Raw genomic sequence first — 16,233 nt, 5'->3', positions numbered from 1 at the left:
TCCCCTGCGCAATCTACAGAGATCATTGTCTTATGCAGGTGTAAAATAGGTGGGACTTGGAGGAATATCAATATCTTTCCCCTCCACCTTTCCATTTTGACCCTTCAGTATTTCCAATGTGCCTGGCCTTCCACATTTACATACTTTAGCCCATGAATATATGAAGAGATGCATGTACAGTGATAGTCATTCTCTACTGGTAGTCAAACAGCAGTTTTTGTAGGAGAGGAGAGATGGAAAGAAGAAACAAAAGGTTACCTAACAGCCAGCACCAGCATCCAAGGAGGGGGGATCTGAAGTGAACAGGAAAAGAAGCACCCAGGTAAAAACAATACAGGAAGTAGCAAGATTAGGTGAAGTACATGTGTCTGACCTTGTCCTCCGAAGAAACTGAATACAGTAGAATAGAAGGAAAGAAAATTAAATTTTAAACACTACTGGAACCAGATGGGTATAGGAAGGAGAAAAAGGCAGGGGGAAGGAACGTCAGCCAAATGGCCTATTTAAACACAGTCATTGCACTAGTTCAACTAAAACTATGATACTGAACACTATGCAACTGTATGTATCAACACTGCCTGACATATCCGTTCAGCTTTTCTCTATAAAAAGCTGCAAGCAAGGTTTAAACTCATGTAGTGTTTGCATGTTCACTTGCAATACATTGGCCTTTTAATTAAACTGATGCAATTTGTTTTTAGCCTAGGGCCTCAGAACAGATAGTAAGAGCTAGGTCTTATATGATTCTTTTCATTGATAGGTCTCAAAACACTTTACAAAGAAAGTCAGAATGATCTCTATTTTACAAAGAGGGAACCGAAGTGCAGAGAGTGAAGTGACTTGCTCATGCTCAGCCAGTAGGCCAGTGGCACAGAGAGAGAGAGAGAGAGAGAGAGAGAGCACACACCTGGTTATGGTTCATTACACTGGGAAGGCAAGAAAAATGAATTTCCATTTAGCCAATCCTTCACTTAATATTAAAATAGTTTGGAAAATACTTTTCCTTCAATGCACTAAGCCAGGGATATGTCACAGATCTTGCTGATGCACCTAAGCACTAGCCTGAAGACAGTATTTTTTAATTTTTTTTACATATTTAAAGGACAACATTAATGAAGCAGAAGTATGATACAGAGTGGGATTGGGGGCAGGGGGAATCTGGTATTATCTTTAGGCTCATGCATAGCCCTCCTGGCTGCAAAGAAACGCCTGAAAACATGTCCCCAACAAGCGCACCTTAAAATGCTCACAGACCAGGACGCAAAGCCTCCTCCTACCACCCGCCCACTTACTTTTTAAAGTCCTGATTTTTGCACACTTGCGATTAACAGCCCTGAGTCGCCCCGCCCCCAACGTCCGGACTCTGATCCCAGCCCCCCGCAGCCACTGGCTGCATGGTCCCCCGCGGGCGCTGCTGCTGACCCACAGAACAGCTGGCTCCACAGCTCGACCGCCCGCGCCCTGCTCTGCAGCCCGCCCCGCCTGGCGCCCGCTGTTGTGATAAGAGCCTGCCCACGGCCCCGCCCCCGCCTCGTGTGCGGCTCCGCCCCCTCCTCTCACTCGCCCGCCTCGCGCTTTCCGCTCCACCTCCCCGAGGCCCCGCCCCTCTTTTGTCCACTCCCCAGACCGCGCCCCCTCCACCGGCTCCGCTCTCTCCCCGTCCCCGGCGGCGCCCAGCTCCTCCCCAGAGGGCCCCTCCCCCATGTCCCAACCACGCCCCCTCCCTCGAGGCACCGCCCCCATGGCACAGGCCACGCCCCTTCCCTCCCCCCACCCGGCAGCCCCCTCCCCTCCCCCCGGCCCCATCTGTTTCCCCGGCGGTGCGATGGTTACATTGTATGGAGAGGGCAGCAGCAGCGGCGGCGGCGCGAGGAGGAGGATGGGTCCGCGCGGCGGTCGCCAGCAGCAGCTCCCCCCCGTGCAGCAGGGGCAGCAGCGCCACCACCGGCCCTAGAGACCCCCGAGCCGAGGCGCCAGCCCGGAGCCCCATGCGCAGGCGAGGGGGCAGCGCGGGGCCGCCGCTGGTGCTGGGGGGCAGCTGCTGAGCGGAGCGCGGAGACCGAGCGGGAGATGTGCCCGGAGGAGGACGGAGGCTGCGGCGTGGTGGGGACCGGGGGACCGGAGGGGCTGGGCGAGCTCCGCTCCTGGTGGGAAGTCCCGGCCATCGCTCACTTCTGCTCCCTCTTCCGCACCGCCTTCCGCCTGCCCGACTTCGAGATCGAGGTGAGCCCGGCAGGACCGCAGCCCCCCGCCCGGGGCTGCCCGGGGGCAGGAGCTCGGCCCCCACCCCGTGTCCCTGGGCAGCCGCTCTGCCTCCCCCGCCTGCTCCCGGGGCTGAGAGGCAGCCGCTGCCCGAGGTCCTGGGGGGCTGGGCGGGGAGCTCCGGGCGCGCTCTCGCTGGCTGCTCCCGGGCTGCGGAGGGTTCAGCCCGGACCTCTGCCTCGGGGAAAGCCCCCGGCTGCCGGTCGCTTGGCCCCTGCTCCGTGCGAGGGGCTCGAGCCCGGATCCTGGCTGGGCAGCCCGTGCACACCGCGACATTTCTTTGGCGGAGACTCTGCTCCGGGCGAGTCTGGCTGGAGCCGGTCCCTGCAGCCCCGGGGGACGGACGGTGCCAAGCCCGGATCCGGATCGGAACTGCCCCAATTCCCGGCGATGGGCTGGATCCCGCTTCGCCTCGGCCGGTTCTAGACGGACCCCGGGTCGCGTCTGCTCCCGGGCCGCCCTCCTCCCTCCGCCGCAAACTTCGGGGCGCGCTGGAGCCGGGAGCTGCCCGGGTGCCCATCTCCCCCACGGGCGGCTGACTGCTGCGCAGCATGCGGCCGCCTGCTCTCCCCGGGCGCCCACCCCTGCGGGGGGAGATGCGGCTCCCCCTCCATCCCGTCCTGGAGCGAAATATCCGGGCTGGACCCTCTCCCCCCCGCCCGTGGCGGTGCGCGAGGCTGGTGTCCCCTCGGACTGCTGGCTGGGAGTTTGTTGTTGTGCCACCATTATCCCTGCAGGGATCGGGGAGGGGAGGGGAGCTTGGCTTCTCCCCGGCTCTGGGTGGAGGTGCCACTGCCCCAAGGCTTTGTGACAATTGAACTCAAGCCAGCAGGGGCTGCGCCACAGGGGCTGGTTGTGTGTTAGCTATTCCCGTCTCGCGCTGCCCCTGCGGGCTGGGGCGGGGAGTTGTTTGGGAGGGTGTCATGCTGAAACTCTTCCAAACGTCCGTAAATCACCTTAGGGTCTGGGAGCAAGTAATGGCGATGATGATTTTGTCCATCGGTGCTTCCGAGTAGAGCAGTGCAAACGAGCGAGGCAATTGCTACGGGCTTCATCACTGAAATGGGGAAAAAATCACTCTCGGTTATAGAAGCGAATTGCGACGCGAGTTTTCCTCCGCATTCTTTATGCTTTCTAGTAATTCTTGTTGGCGAGCTCTGTGCCATTATACTCGCGGCTGGTCTTCCTTTTCTTTCCCTGTGAAGTTTAAAGTTATTTTGATGTTGTCTTTAAATTGTTGCTTGTTTGATTTGTCCAGTGCCCATACACGTTTTGAAATTCAGTAGCATTTGTTTCCTTAATGTTCCGTACCAGCGAATTTGGGTGTTTCAGAATTCATGAAATATGGAGAAAAAAATGAGCTCAAAAAAAGGGAGGAATAGGAGGGTGTACCCCCCCACTCAGATTTTCCAGGGCCTCTGGCTCTTACTCTCAAGATCATAAGCTGCTTAGACCAATGTGATTAAACCTGGGGTTTCCCATCTGTTTGTAACAGATGTAACAACTTTGGTGTTTCTCTGATGCTTTTTCAAACTTTAAAGTGTACATCAAAAACAGAGGTTTGCCAAGGAGCTGTAGATGACTTCCGAGGGTTTTGTGGGAAGGATGCATAAGTAAAATATTGAGTAGATGGCTGGGGGAAGGAGGAGCTGTTTCTTGAAAAGGTGCAAGGGTGCTTTATGGTAGTGAGTAGAAATATTAAAGTGAAAGGAAAGGTTACACATTAAAGAAATTGAGAGAAATCACTTGCAATCTCATCAGAAACCAGGATATTTAGGATCAGCAACTACCAGCCCATACGGATCTGTCAAATAACAGATTATCATAGCAATGGGATTTTATCGTGTGGTTTGCTACTGTAAACTATAGTGTTAGTGTTGGAAACTTGCAGGATTTACAGAATATAAAATGTGTTGCCTTCCCCAGCCACTGCCCAAAATGGTGGCTGTGATAGGAGGAGCTTGTCCTGCAGTAACCTACACAGTGACTAGTGTCACCCTTGGCTGTAGACATACAAGATGACCACGGGTGGGGTTGGAGTTAGACAGCAATGAAGATCAGCTGAATAAAGCTGGGTTTGGCTTGTGAAATGTGGTTGCACAAGAAAGTAGGCAGCATGAACTTTTCGTTGTGTTTGTCCTCTTCTGCTGAACTGGTAAGAGTCTTCCTGCCTGGACAGTTTTTTCTTTTCTGGAAGAGGTGGGGGAAGTGTTAGATGTTTTAACTTAATGGTGGGCGATGCCTGTTTTCATTATTTGAAATGTTGAGAAATTTTGTTGGCACCTTGAAGTGTCACAAACTCAAGCCACTATTTTCTACATTGGAACATATGTTCAGATACATAGATATGGTTATGGGCTGTATCTTGAAAATATTTTGCATTTTGGGTGGTAAATGCTTGGTAAAAGTTTGGCACAGCAAGAAATCTTTTCTGTTTGCCTCTAAATGCTATCTTGGCAGTCAATGGAGAGAACATTAAGGCAGTGAGTGATTTTTTTAAGACAGTAATTGCCCCATGAATGTGAATTCCAAAGGCCCCTTTCCAGAGATGCTTAAAGTTCAACAGGATGTGTGAATTCTTAAAAGGCAAAATTCCTTGAGCAGGATGTGAATTTCTGAAGAGGGGGAATCCCTTATGCAGTGTGAAATCTTGAAAGGGGAGAAGGTCTCTCCATGATGCAACTCCTTTGGAAAGGGAACTCCCCTCCCCCTACTATTGATGCAAAACACTAAAGAGGTGGGGTGTGGAGGCTCTTTGGCCCAGCAGTGTGAAGTCTTCCAAAGAATCCGAATTTACAATGATAAAAAGGCCAGCTCACTAGCATTTCAGCTTAGGAGGCAATTAGCATCAGGCTTGCTTCACAAGTGAATCTGCACTCCACATCAGTTCCTAGAGTTTGCTTAGGGTGGAGAAATTAACCTCATCTGGAGAGAAATTGGGAAGGAGTTTATATCTTTACGAGAAACTCTGCAGCAGTGCCACTGTAGAGATTCAGGGTAGACTCAGGGTTAGGCCCATTGAATAATCTCAGGAATGTCCTTGTTTCTAACCTTGGAAATAAAATGCATATCCACTCTGTTTTTAACTCAGTTTTGCTGATTATGTGGTGTGGAGGTGTGTCTCTGAGATGTATATTTTGGTCTCACACCTTATCAGAAGGGGCATTAGTGTACACTTGTCCACAAGGAAATTCTTTCTTCCAAGTGGCCATAGGTCACTTGTGTTTATGAACAGGTGTTACCAAACAAAAAGTAAGCGGAATCTGAAACTAAGGGCTAGTCCACAGTTAAAGTTTTATTGGCCTTTGTCAGTGGGTGATGGCTAGATCTTTGGTTGACATAGTTATGCCTGTAAAAACGCTTTTGTGGCTACAATTAGATGCAATATAAGGTTCTTTTTACATCAGTACTGCTCAGGGGTTCTCAAACCTTATTGCCCCACAACTTTCTTCTGACAATGAAAATTACTACATGACCTCAGGAGGAGGAGCTGGAGCCAGAGCCTGCCGGAGCCCAAGTGGCCAAAGCCTGAACCCCACGGCAAGTGCTTCAGGCCCTGGTGGGGGAACTTCACCCTGAGCCTCACCACCTAGGACTGAACCTTTGGGCTTGGACTTTAGCCGTGGGTAGTGGGGCACTGTGTACGCTAAGGGGAGATTGGCTGCTTGAAGTGTTGCTGCTTAAACTATTGCAATCAAGCCCTGATTCTGTGTGTTTTTTTTTTAACCCCTTCCTTTCTTAATTGCTGGTTTTCAGTCTGTTGCAATTTCAGATTTCACTAGTTCTAGCTGCACTCCAGTCACCATAGCGTTTCCTGCGTAAACAAAATCTGAATTTCTAGCATAAAAGGATTTGTGTCTTTATTCATCATCATAAAAGGTAAAATCAGGCACAGCCAATTTTCCTCTCTCTGTACCTCCTGTTTAGTTGGAATACAGAGCAGGATGGAGGAAGGCAGCCTTAGTGTGCAGATTGCTTGATAATTTTTGGAAAGTTCTTTGTAATTTTTGGTACAGTGATACAGCTGAGCTCTTTTGTTTTCCTTTTTAAATGCAAACCTCTTGCCCAGTGCTTACTGAACTGAAAATAGTGAAGCTTCCAGATGTGGGCTGCCATCAGCAGCTGTATGTGTCAGAAACCTGGGAAACAGATGTTTTGTTTTCTTTTTTTCCTGGACCATTGCATGGTGAGAGACTGGAGAAGGGTAGTGAGTTTCTGAGGCTGGTTGGCTCAGATAAAGAAGTGCATCCATCAGGCCAGGCTCTGGGCATTGTTATGGGAAGGGCAGTGTTGAACACCAAGCCCCCATGCTGGCTTCAGCAGATGCAGTTGCCTGACAAGGCACAGGGCTCCTCTTTTCAAATCTACAAGGCATCGCACAGCAGTGGACTCAGGAGGGGTTCAGCTACAACCAGGTCAAAAGTTCAGTGGGGCATGAGCGAGTGCACATGTGTGCAGTGGGACATGTGGGGTTGGTGCAGAATTTTGCACATGCTTTTGCAAAAGGACACTGCATACTGTTTGTAAGGAACAGCTTGCTTGCCAGCTGGTATGTACAAACTTGTATTCCTCTTGAAAATCAAATTATTTTGTTTTCTTGCAGCTGTTAAAATTGAGAGTTTGCCCTCTTCTCAAATAATAGTATGGAGGGAGGGCTGACCAGAAATCCCCAGTGCAGAGATTCTCAACTTTTTTTTTTTTTTCCACTTTGGCTTTGTTTTGGTGTTTTCTGCAATCATATTAGCTAGCATGAATGAAGAAAGCAACTAGCTGGCAACATCCGCAATATCATGTGTCTCTGGGACACTTCCCCCTCTGATTTGTAAGTGTATATAGACGCATCCCTGTGGTAGCTACAGCAGTTGTTTTATGAATGAGATAATATGTGTGTTTAACATTTTCAGCTGTATTGTCCTATGGTTGAGAAACTGTAAATTGGCCAGAAACATGTGACCTCTCAGTTGTTTTGGTCCTCTTAGCAAGTGCATGGGGCATGAGCTACACACAGTTTTAAGAATCTCTGCATTGCTGGGTCAAAAGGGGGTGACTTTAAAGCATGTGCTTGAAAATAATCAAAACATTGTTAACTTAAGTTTATTTGAAAAAGGGGAAAGCCATATTTCATGTGGGAAATATAAATAATTTTCTGTGGGTTTTAAAGTTGCCTTTGAGCAAATTGCCTCTGATAACTTCATTATGGCTTTAAGATGCTTCTTTCCTCCTGCTTCCCAACATACAGTTCGCACACTGTATTGTTACCTAACTCTCTCCCTCCCTCCAGAAGAAGATGCACTGCTATTTTAGCACTGTTTTTTTACCTTTGGCACCTAAACACTTAACTGTTTAGGCGTGCCACCTCCATTGCCTCCCAGGTATTTAAAACTACACCTGTTTTGCTACACTAAGATTTTATCACATTAAAAATACACGTTTTTTCCTTCTAGTGAAGACAAGGCTTCAAAATCTGAATTTCGTGGCCTCCGTTGGCCTATCAGAGCACTACCTCTTAATTCACTTTTGTGCCCAGGTCAACATTAGAATGTTAGTTGCTCAGATCAGGACTTACTACCCTGCTGTTAGTGTGCTCCTCATTTTCCATACCCAAGGTCCTTTGTAATCCACGATGTTACATCCCCGTAATTTACTGTGGTATCTTTCTTACCAGAGAATAGTGCTTTCAAACCTGAGGTTACATGTAGAATAAATAACTGCTAGTCATATGCCAAGGTTGTCTAGAGTACCAAACCCCTCCCACACCTGAATATTAAACCATTGCAGAGTTTATCTTCTTGACTCTGCCATCAGTAATAAGTGATGCCTCTGACTGGCCCATTCATCTTTTTGGATTGTTACTCTAAAACCTAAAGACAGACATTTTTAACGTCAACAGTTGACTGCTTTAACATTTTAGCAGCATTTTTCTCATTTCAAAAAGAGACAGTCTCTTGTGCCTTCTTGGACATCAAAATCTCCAATTTTTCAGAACTTCTGGCTTCCCTTGCTGTCAACTTCTGGGATGTAGTTGAGTTGACACAAAAAATTAAGGCAAATGGAAGTTAAGCATCTTAAAATTTCCATTCTGGTGAACTAAAGTATCACTGAAACTCATGGTCTTATCGCAGTTTAGTTGCAGCTTGTCACAAGTGTACGGGGGTGAGGGGCTTTCATTGTACCGTATGTTTTCTTTTAATCATTCTTCCAGTGCTTTAACTGATTTGCATTGATGTAATTATGTACATGATTCACTCCAACATGATATTGTTAAAATCTCATCCCAGTACTGCTGCTCATCTGGGTCACCATCCCATTATTATTGTTTATTATTTGCATGACAGTAGCATCTATAGAACATATTGAGGTCTTATTGTGCTAGCTATTTGGCAGAGGGTAATATGGTCCCTTCCTGGAAGAGGATATAGCTTAAGGCAAGTGCAACAAGTAGATGTAACAATTGCTCAGTACAAACTGGGCCAAAAACCATAATAAAGGTGTGCATATACAAAGCTCAGCTATATGTATAGCCAAATAAGGCTGAGTTGCTTAAATATTTCAAATTATGGATAAGTAAAGAAGGTACAAGCCAGTTGCCTGTCCTTTATTAATTAACAACTTCTATTGGCATCCTCGGTTGAATAGGACCTTGGCATCTTTTAAAAGTGGACTACATGGTAGCTTTACAGGCTAGTCTAGGGAGATTGTTCTATGTAGGAGGAACATGGCGGTGCATCAAGAAGAAGCAAACAGTTGCCTAGGTAGGCCATCATTATTGGCTGTGGAGAGGGGGTGGTGTGCAGTGGACTCAGATACAGAATGAATATGTAGGATGTCAGTAAACTGTGAAGCACCTCAAAGATAAGATCTAGAAGACAAAGAACATCACATTTACTCTGTGGAGAAATTGAGAAATGGTATTTAATTATGATCTTTGGGCTGGCACTTATAACTTTGGGACTACATGCTACTTTTCTTCTGTAGTGGAACTCTCTGTTATATAGCGATGGTTTTCACAAACAGCAAGGGGAAAAGATGATGTTTTTGCAGAAACCAAGCTGTTAGTTACCAGTAGTTTAGTCAGCCCTTGGATTTTTACATGTACTCTAAATTAGCAGGGGAAAATATGCTTTAGGACCAGAAATTTCTGCTGTTTTTCTTCCATTCCCTATTTCTTTTCTTCATCTTTGTGTCTCTTCCCTGTATATTTCCTTTCCTGCACCAGTTCCGAGCTTCCTGGACCTCATTTCCACCCCCATCTTATTCTGTATGCCAAATGATCAGAAGCAAAATAATTAGCACTTCAAATGGCAGCGTGGCACATCCTGGGATTGCCCATGGTTGTGAGCTCCTCGCTGGCACTTGCCCTAAATGTGACCACGCCTTGTCTGTCCCTGCAATGGATCAGCTCCCCACTTCTACTGGCCATGGGCAGTGCAAAGACTGTCTCCCTACTAGGTCTTACAGGCCCTACAGATTAGTGATTGGTACATCACAACCTTCCAGGTCTCTGAGCATCTCCCTGGAGTGATCAGCCCCAGTCCACTGATTACTCCTGGTATCCACCAAGCCATTGCTTCAGAAGAAACAACGCACGCGAGAGACCAGGTCTACCTCAGATCATCTCTCTGTTTAACACACTTGTGTTTATTTCACTGTAAACATATCTAACTTTATTTAACAAGACATAGAGATTCAAGTAGTAACAAGCTGGCATATTGGAAACAAGTGGTTACATACAAAATAAAACCATGATACATATAACGTAACACATAGAGCCTAGACTTAATTTACAAGATACTCTCATGTCTTGTAGAGTATTTCTCATCCAAAATCTTCACAGTGTTCTACAGCTCTGATGTCTGTGATCCTCCTTTCACGATCAAGCAATGCTGTTCATTTGCTTCCTTGGTGAAGGATTCTATATATTTCCTCGCACCCTAAGACATTCATTTATCTTTACTTAGAAATGGGGCACCCCCACACCTATTTGTTTCATCCTATACATTTCATCCCTTGTAGATTATGTGACATGCAACTTCACTTCTCAGTTATTGTTTCAAATTGTCTGCAGATTGGAACACACTGGTTTCACATTTTCACAACCATGGGAGCTAGAAACTTTTCATTAATGAATGCTTGAATTCTATGTAATCCAAATATACCATGCAGTCACAGAAATACATGAAGCAGACTAGGTTTTTGACATCTCTGGTCTAAAACCTTGATTTTGATGTACTTGAAAAGGGAGGAACTTGAAGGATAAGGTGAGGGAATCACCTTCTCAGAACAACAGACCAGGCAGATTATTTTAACATCAGTGTTTTGAATGGGGACAAGATATATGTCATAAAGATTAGAAAAAGAAGGCTGCAGTAGGTGAGATCAGAGCTAATGAGGGAGTCAACAAGAACTTTAGTGGTGTGGATGGTGAGAAAATGGCAGATCATACAGATGTAATGGCAAAAGATACAGTAAGAACTGTACACAATCTGGATGTAGAGGCTGAGAGAGAGGAAGGTGTCAGATGATACCCAGGTCTCAGCAATGACTAAGATAGGAGAGGCTTTGGGAGGGAAAATGAGGAGTTCAGTTTTGATTGTAGCCCAGTTAAATTGATGGCAAAACATGCAGGAGGAAATACCACTGAGGAAAATGGAACTGAGATAGAATTATGAGATAGTAGTTGAAGCTCTGTACGCTGAGGTCACCTAGGCTGTGGTGTCCTAGGGAATTTTAGAAGGAGCACGCCAGTTACTAGAAGCCCTAGTGTAGACAACACTTCTGACATTTTACGACTAGTTCAGCACTCTCTGATCTGGCAATGGCCGTAATCCAGCATGATTTAGTTAGCCGGAGAAACACCAAGTTTCCTGTGGCTCCAATAAAGTTTGTTTACAGTCACTAGTCCTGGCTCTCAGTGTTCTGTGCTGTAATTTAGTGCTAATTTACTTGTAAATATCTTCTAAGAGCCCAGTAAGCAGCTGAAGTGTTAGTAATGCTGCTAGACAATATCGACATCACATGGTCCAGCAAATTCTCTCATCTGGTACTGGTCCAGTCCAGAGGGTGCCTGCAACAGAGGTTCAACCTGTGCCAGGTGCTGGAGACGTGCTCCTGGGTCTCCCACGGATGCACTGGTACAGCTGAGCTAGTGTCAGCCATGTCAGGAATTTTTTCTAAGGCCAGATCTACACTAGGCTGAAAAGTCAATATAAGGTAGGCAGTTCCGGCTGTGACAGTTGTGTAGCTGGAATTGACGTGTCGTAGATGAGTTTTTCTAGTTGTCTACGCAGCGTGAGGTTGACAGAAGAAAATTCCTGACGACCTCCCTTCTCCCTCGTGACAATGAGGAGCGTCAGGTCAACTGAAGAACCTTTAAAGTGCTACTTGACTGCTTTTTGTCTTGATGGTTCAATTTAGCTTGTCCCTACTAGGTGCACTAAATCAAACCCCAAAGATCAACCCTGAAGAAGTCAGTCTTCCCATAAGTATATAAAGACCCTAAAATACTTAACGTAGAAAAGACCTTACAGAGAGAAGGTGCTGGAGGAGTTGTGGAGCCCTGGGGCATCCTCAAATAGTGGAGACGTGAGGAAGAGCAGATGCTGAAGGATTGCTCAGAAGTGGTAGAATCAGAAGAGCACTGAGCCATGAAGGCAAGGGAGAACAAGACTTCCTGAATGGTGAAGTGTAAAATAAAGAGGTTGAGGAGGATGAAGATGGAGAATTGGACTGTCTGGTTTGGTTTGCCTTTTGCCCTTGTAAACCTGTCACCTTTTACTCATGTCATAGTTGCTTCTTTCTGGTGCACAGGATAACCTAAAAGAAATTGTTATGGCTCCTTAATCTTTCAATGTGGGTCACTATAAATCTGGGATCCAGAGATGAGGGCCTGGTCTACACTACAGAGCAAGGTCAATGTTAGCATCTACACTGTAGCCTTGCTTCCAGCAATATAACGGCATGTTTTTACTACGGGCTGGATTGACAGGCAGCAATCAATCCACTGGGGCAGACAAGATAAATCGTCCGGCAAGCACTCTCCCATTGGCTCCAATACTCTACCGAAAAGAGAAAAGTAAGGGGAGTCAAATGGGAGAATGTCAGGTGTCAGTTTGTCACTGTGAAGATAGTATGGTCAGCAGATGTAGCTGAAGCTGCATAACTTAGGCTTTGTTCACATTAGGCAGGTAAGTCGGCTGTAGATATGCAAGTCTAGCTATGGCAGTTGCATAGCTAGAATTGACTTATCTGCAATTGACTTAGCTGGCCGTCTTCACACAGGTAGGTTGATAGCAGAAACTCTCCGTTTGACCTCCCTTACTCCTTGCAATATTGATGAGTACAAGGATCGATTGCCAGATATTTCGACTTCACACATCCCTACTAGGAGTGTGAAATCAAACCCTGGAAGATCGACACTGACTGGGTTGATCTTTCACATAGTCTCAATGTACCCTTAGTTGATGACCCATAGTAGTACGGACACAGCCCAGAGTGCCTTTCTGCGCTGGCATAAGTTCACCTCCATGAGTGGCATAGGGCTTATGTCGGTGCATTATGGGCAATGCAGTGACTACATTACTTAGGTCAGCTGTTGGCAATGAACTCTGCAAAGCTCACAGTTGCCCTGTTATTGATGGGGAAGAGACGGGGAGAGCTCCAGCTGGCCCTTCTGCTCCCAGCTCCCCTGAAGGAGTGGGGACCCTGGGGGACATGTTATCTCTGATCCGAGAGCTCAGGTAGCAGCTGGGATCCTGGTAGGGAGCATCACCTGGAGCTGAGAGCTCAGATTTTCACCTGCCCACAGTGCTCCTCCTCAGTCGTCAGAACTGCTCCTGGGCAGCACACGCTCTCACCGCAGAAGGAGGGCGGAGTGGACATAGAGGCTGCAGCAGTACTGCATTGACGATATGTTAATTTCAGTCACACTGAGGTTTCGGTGTAGACGCAGCCTGAGAGAATGACCTTTAAGGGGTTGTCCGCACCCACAAGGTAACAGCAATTGAACTGTTTAAAAGCCAAGTGAGGTTAAACCCAGTGCAAACTAGGGAGTTAAAATCCAGTTTAATTAGTTAACTAGTTAAATGTTGTTTAACCGAATAACTGATAAATGGGGGGTGAGCTCCAGACAATCTCTGCTTTTCTGAGTGTGGGAGCTGCTCCAGCTGAGCTGGAACTCCCATGGCTTCCTCCCCCAGCCATCACGGAACTGCACTGCCCCTGCTGGCAGTGTGCCTTGGCCACCACTGACCAGGGCTGCTCCAGCCCCGCAGCACTCCTGGGCCTGCTGCAGACAAAGGCTGCTCTAGCTGTGCTGAATGAGGTGCCCCTGCCTGTGGCGGGCAGCGGCTGTTCCAGCCCCCACCATTAAGCAGTAAGCCTCATCCATTTAGGGTGAGATTTACCAGTTAACCATTAACATCCCTAGTGCAAACCTTTGTCTTTAATAGTTTAAACGGAATGTATCCATTTGCTGGCACCTGTGAGGATTTGTCTTGTACCAGGTTGGTTAAATTGGTGCAAACCCACGTGATATAAATTGGTTTAAAACTGAGCATGTGACTGAACAAGCCAGGTTTACAATGATTTGAGTGTGCACACAGGAGTTGGCACCTGGGTTACCACTACAATTGAAAGTAATAATAAAATAAATACCTTTAGTTAAAGTGGAGCAGTGTTGTGTGAAGATCTCTGGGCTTTTTCTTCCCCACTGCCTCTGGCATCTGTTAAGTGCTTGGATGATGGGTATAGAATTAACCTTTACAATGTCTGTGGATGACTTCACAGACTTTTTCAAGAAAAAAATCCTCAGTAAAACAGCTAGAGGGAAATGACAACTGTTCCGGAGTTAAATGTAACCAAATTAAAGTTTATTTGTTTTAAAGCTTGTTGCAGATGTTTATGAAAATTAATTTTTCCCTTGTCACTAAAAGCAACAGCATCTGCTGTGATTGTGAGAAGGAACAATGCAGCCTAGTGATTCCCCCTTACAGTAGCGAATCCTGTTAAACACAAGCTCTGTGCCTCAGAGTGTATCCTTTCAGGAGGCTTGCTCCTTTTAATGGGTGCCCATTCCTGGGGTCTCCATTGTTTCAACAACAATAGCACTAGGGGCAGCTGATTTGGTTGACAGAAAATGTGTTAATTTAACAGATTTATTCCCTTTAGCAAGTCTCCTTGCCATTGTCTCCTGCTTTTCTCTTGGTTCCTTGGAAGGCTGTGTTAGCAGATTCTCTTAGGTGGGACATTCCTGTAATTAGAAGTACTCTGGAGTCCTTTGTTTAAATAAACAGAGGAAACACTTGATAAGGAAAATGGATTTTAGGGCATTTTGTTTGTTGCCAGAGTTGCTGGAACACAGTTTTTCCTTTTGGTTTTATGCTTGTTTTGCTTTTTTTGAATATGGACTTAACTGAACTGGGCCCAAGGCACAGACTGCACTCAAGGACTTTACTTTGTGATTGTCACTCCAAACTGACCCCGAGTAGCTTGTTCTTTTACAGTAGGCTGTGTTTTTTCATATCCATTTTTTATATTCTAGACTTTTAGCTAAAATGCAGGTTTTCCACTGAAAATATAGCTATGAAATATCAACAAGAGCAAAAGTGCTGAAAACTGGCGGGAGAGGTTGGTTCTGACACATACAATTAACACATTTTGTTTTAAGGGTTACTGGAAAAAGAGCTGATGAAATACAAGTGGGTGGTAATGTTTGTTACACCTTCTCTGCTCTGAAAAAGAGTACCAGTTTAACTAGACCAATTAAAAAATCAACCTAGTTAATCAGTACGAACCTCAGTTAAATGCACCTAAATCAATATGAGCAAGGATTAAATTAGTCTAGCTTAAGTCAGTAATTTAGCATGCTTTTAAAATAAGTTTGGCGTCCTGTTTGGTACAGACACAGCCCCGGGCAGTATCTGGGGAGCTGTGCAACTTCGGCCTTGTGTACACTTATCCGAAGTTGGCATACGGTGAGTCCCATGGGGGCTGCTCTTTCATTAATGTCGCCTACTCTTCTCGCTCTGGAGAAGCTGGAGTACCGAAGTTGATGGGAGTGAGGTCAGAGATCAATTTTATTGCATTTTCAATTACATGATAAGTCAGTGCCTGGTGGATTGATCCCTGCCGGGTTGAGCACCAGCATAGTGTAGACCTAGCCTAAGGTTAGCAGTGCTCTTGATGCTGAGGATGTGTGACAGAAGATTTGATGTGCTTTGCCTGCATTTAGTTTCCTCATTGGTGGAAGAGTTTGTGCTATGACTCCTCCTCCAGTCGGTATTAACTCCGCCCCAGAAGCCAGAGCAATAGCTTCTCACCACTAGAAAAGGGAGCAGCATCTGTTGAAAAAGAACTAGCGTTTTCACTGCAGGTGAGCCATGTTCACGCAGAAGCCCAGGGTACAGCTTTTACTCAGACATTAGTCAAACCATATGGATCTTTTGCAGGGAGGGAGAGATGAAAATGAAGCTTAATAGCCAAAATGCTTGAGTTCTAAATGGAGCTAGGCGGGGATGATTAGAATGCAGGAAAAGAGTTGGAGAGGGATAAATAACACATCATTCTCTTCTTGTGTGCTGAAAAAGTTCAAGCTGTATAAAAACCCTTCTTGGGTTGGTTTAACGCATACCTCATCAGCTAGGTTTGGGTGCAAAATGTAAATTGCTTAATGACACTTGCGAAAAAAAAAAAAACCAACATAAAACAGGGAGAACTGTATTAAAGGTGTCTACAATAACCTTGAGAAGTGTCTTTCTAGCTGGTATTGTTATGGGTAGCTCCCAAGTTTACTATAGGTGGTAGAGATTACAAACAACTTTTACTTTTGGTATTATTTTTTTCAGTTACTATATTAGCTGTTTGAAAGCACTTAGCATATAATCTGTTTCACTGTGTTATTAGTACATGCCTGGCAAGAGGGTGTTTAACAGAAAGTGCAGCAGCAGGAGAGTTGAAACTGCAAGCAGCTAGGTA

At 46.1% G+C, this 16,233-nt stretch overlaps 1 protein-coding gene across 4 annotated transcripts in view; it reads left to right on the top strand.

The window, feature by feature from the left end:
* Positions 1 to 1,828: 1,828 nt before the first annotated feature.
* CECR2 (CECR2 histone acetyl-lysine reader) overlaps positions 1,829 to 16,233 on the top strand; it is a 151,848-nt gene continuing 137,443 nt past the window's right edge. For all 4 annotated transcript variants that reach the window (XR_012647014.1, XR_012647015.1, XM_075005735.1 and 1 more), the window contains exon 1: positions 1,829 to 2,223. Coding sequence is in view for 2 of the 4 variants with exons in the window: in XM_075005735.1 (XP_074861836.1) it covers positions 2,071 to 2,223 (153 nt within the window). In the remaining 2 variants the exon portion in view is untranslated. The remainder of the gene's footprint in view (positions 2,224 to 16,233) is intronic.

The sequence above is a fragment of the Carettochelys insculpta genome, chromosome 1, assembly GCF_033958435.1.
Source record: "Carettochelys insculpta isolate YL-2023 chromosome 1, ASM3395843v1, whole genome shotgun sequence".
NCBI lineage: Eukaryota > Metazoa > Chordata > Testudines > Carettochelyidae > Carettochelys > Carettochelys insculpta.
The sequence above is the reverse complement of the archived record's forward strand: the minus strand, read 5'-3'. Positions and strand labels throughout refer to the sequence as shown.